General features: G+C 61.1%; 1 protein-coding gene across 1 annotated transcript in view; it reads left to right on the forward strand.

The window, feature by feature from the left end:
* Window positions 1-2,954, forward strand: part of VOLCADRAFT_86144 (uncharacterized protein) — a gene marked incomplete at both ends in the record, with an annotated part of 18,002 nt that overhangs the window by 7,756 nt on the left and 7,292 nt on the right. The window contains 5 exons of the mRNA XM_002945762.1: window positions 348-384; window positions 459-565; window positions 1,035-1,138; window positions 2,113-2,208; window positions 2,490-2,878. Of these exons, the coding sequence (XP_002945808.1) occupies window positions 348-384; window positions 459-565; window positions 1,035-1,138; window positions 2,113-2,208; window positions 2,490-2,878 (733 nt within the window). The remainder of the gene's footprint in view (window positions 1-347; window positions 385-458; window positions 566-1,034; window positions 1,139-2,112; window positions 2,209-2,489; window positions 2,879-2,954) is intronic.

A 2,954-nucleotide genomic window follows, 5' to 3' on the forward strand; every position in this document is an offset into this window, starting at 1 on the left:
ATTTTTGGGGGGGGGGGGGGGGGGGGTGGAAACAGTGGTAGTAGAGGCTGGGCTGGTAGTATGGCGGTGGCTGTGGGCGGGTGGTAGTGGATGGGTAAGCGGGTAGGGAAGGGGGGGGAGAGAGTAGGGTGGGGGTGTATATACGGTTGGGGCCGGGCGGGGGGATGGGCGGGTGGGGACCAGTGCCGTTATTTGACACGTAGCGTAACCGTCACAACGGGGTGGCCGGTCACGGCAGCTCCAGATCCGCGTCTAGATTCTCCTCGGCGAAGTCCCTCCCTCGTTTGACACATAGCTTCAGACGCTTCCGCTCCCCCTCTCCCTGGTCAGTTCTGCTTCCGCCGCAGCACTTTTTCCTTGGCAGCAGCTTCACTCGTTCACATGGTTCGTCTTTTCCCCCTCTCCCCTTGCCCCGGTATCTTCTCCATCTCCCCCTCTCCCTCCTCCCCGGGCGCCAGGTGACTTTGCGGAGTGCTTGTACGTGGTCATCTCGGGGCGGTTGAGGCTGCTGCATGAAACCATGCACCCAGTCACACACGCCCGGCAGCTGCACCTGGAGGAGGAGGTGCGGGTCCTAGCGATCGTGTGTTTGGGGAAGACCTTTCCACAGGGGGATGGTTGGGGAGAGTACACCATTTGCGCCGCCTCGTCCCTCACGTCGTTTATACCCTTCCCTGCCTCCCTGCCTTCCTGCCTGCCTTTCCTCTTTTGCCTGGTTGCCGTGCACCTCGCGCGCTTGACCTCTTGACCTCCCTCCTCCACGTCCTTTACCTCGTCCGCCCTCCCCCTCCTCCCCCACTTCTGGTACACTCTTTCCTTGGCAGCGGCTTCACTCGTTCACGTGGTTCGTCTTTCCCCCTTCCCCAGTCAGTTCTACGTCTGGTACACTCTTGCCCTGGCAGCAGCTTCATTCGTTCGTGGTTCATCTTTCCCCTCCTCCCCCCCTTCCCCCCTCCCCCCCTCCCCCCCTCCCCTCCTTCCCCCCTCCCCCCCTCCCCCCTCCACCTCCACCTCCACCTCCACCTTCACCGCAGGTGGGTCGTGGTGAGGCGGTGGGGGCCGTGTGGGCCATCACGGGCGGCTACCACGACACCACCGCACTGTGTGTCCGTGACTCGGAGCTGGTCCGCATGAGCAGGTGGGCCGCCCTGGCCATGTATGTATGTATGTATGTATGCATGCATGTATGTATGCATGTATGTATGCATGTATGTATGTATGCATGTATGTATGCATGTATGTATGCATGTATGTATGCATGTATGTATGCATGTATGTATGTATGTGTATGTGTATGTGTATGTGCATGTATGTATGTATGCATGTATGTATGTGTTTGTGTTTGTGTTTGTGTTTGTATATACAGTACTGGGGATGTAGGGAGCTGGATGACTTTCGGGGTTTGCTTGTTGGGGGAGGGGGGAATTTAGAGGACGGGGCTATTGGGACGGACTGGATGAGGCTGTGGTGGTGGGAGGCGCAGGTGAGAAAGGCAAGAAGCGAAACACCCCGGTGCACGTAAGTACGTAAACCGAGGCAACAGATGGTGTGCATGAGGGCCACTGGGGCTGTTGAGCGGATTTATTGTTGATTTCAGGCTGGGGGGGGGAGGGGACTGGGCACGGTACGGTGGGGGTTGGAGTGGCGAGGTGTGTGGAGATGAGGTGCGTGGGGTGGAGAGGGTAAGACGGAAACGGACCGGCGGCTGGGGGGGTGAAGAGGGGAGGGGGGAAGTTCGTGCTAGGTCTTCCTATTCCTAAGAAAGTGCCTTCGCGGCTTTCATGCCGCCACGCAAGCCGCCACGTCCGTCTCTTCATGTCTCGCGTGGTAGTGGTATTCCCCCCTAGCAGCTGCCTTTCGTCCGGGCAGCCGCCATTGCCTCCAATCTCTTTGAACCCTAAGTCTCCCCTTTATTGAACCCTTGCGACCGGGCGCTAAATCGCGCGCTGTAACCATGCCGCCACCAACCTCACGAAAATCAACCTAATTAGGAAATAACCGCCCCGCCCCCGCCCCCGGCCCCTGTGCACTCTTTCCTTGGCAGCAGCTTCACTCGTTGTTCGTGGTTCGTGGTCTTTCCCCCTCGGGCCCCCGTCCCCCGTCCCAGCGCAGGTCGGCGTTCCGGGTCATCTCGGCGGACTCGCCGCTGGCGCTATCCAAGCTGTTCTCCAACATTGCGCGGCGACTGGTAGCGGCATGGGACTCCAGGTGTGAAGGTTGCGAGTTGTGCATTATGGCTGTTCACCCATTCTGGCTAGGCGGGAGAGGGAGGCGCTCCGGGCGATGACGGTCTCAACACACGTTGCTCCACAAGCGGACCGCAATACACCGCATTCGCTCTTTCCTCTCCAAGGCTTTCCTTGTTTTACCTTCTTTCCAGCTTAGCATCTAACACAACAAAAACAAAACCTCGTGCGGCCGTTATCCTTCCTGTGCGTTCAACACTTTGACTTTTTCATTCCCGCCGAAACCTCATTCATGCCATGCAGGGTACGAAGCGATCGAGGAGCCAGTAGTTCGAATGCGGCAGCGACTAGCAGCGCCGCCGCCGCAGCGGCGGCGGCCGCAGGGGTCGGAGGCGGCGTCGGCGGCGCCGCCGCGACTGCTGCCAACGGCGCAGCCCTGCGCGGCGCCGGGCTGCCGCAGCTGCCCAACCCCGCCAGGTTGGGGCTGACGCCGCTTAAAAGCGTTGGACAGCTGTCCGCCAGCAGCGGTGTCGTACGCGGTCCACGACCCTCAGGTCGTCGAGGCGAGATCGTCACCATTGCCATCTTGCCCGCCGGCGTACTGCCTGATGCCGCCGCTGCCGCCACCATGTCGTCAGCGCTTTCGGGCTCACCCACTGACGTCGCCGCCGCGGCGGCGGCGCTGGCGGCAGGTGAGGCGGCGTCGATGGGCAGCGGCGGCAGCGGAAGCGGCCGCGCGGGGTCGTACTCGGGCCTGCTGAACGGCGG

Source organism: Volvox carteri (assembly GCF_000143455.1).
Source record: "Volvox carteri f. nagariensis unplaced genomic scaffold VOLCAscaffold_1, whole genome shotgun sequence".
NCBI classification, from domain to species: Eukaryota; Viridiplantae; Chlorophyta; class Chlorophyceae; order Chlamydomonadales; family Volvocaceae; genus Volvox; species Volvox carteri.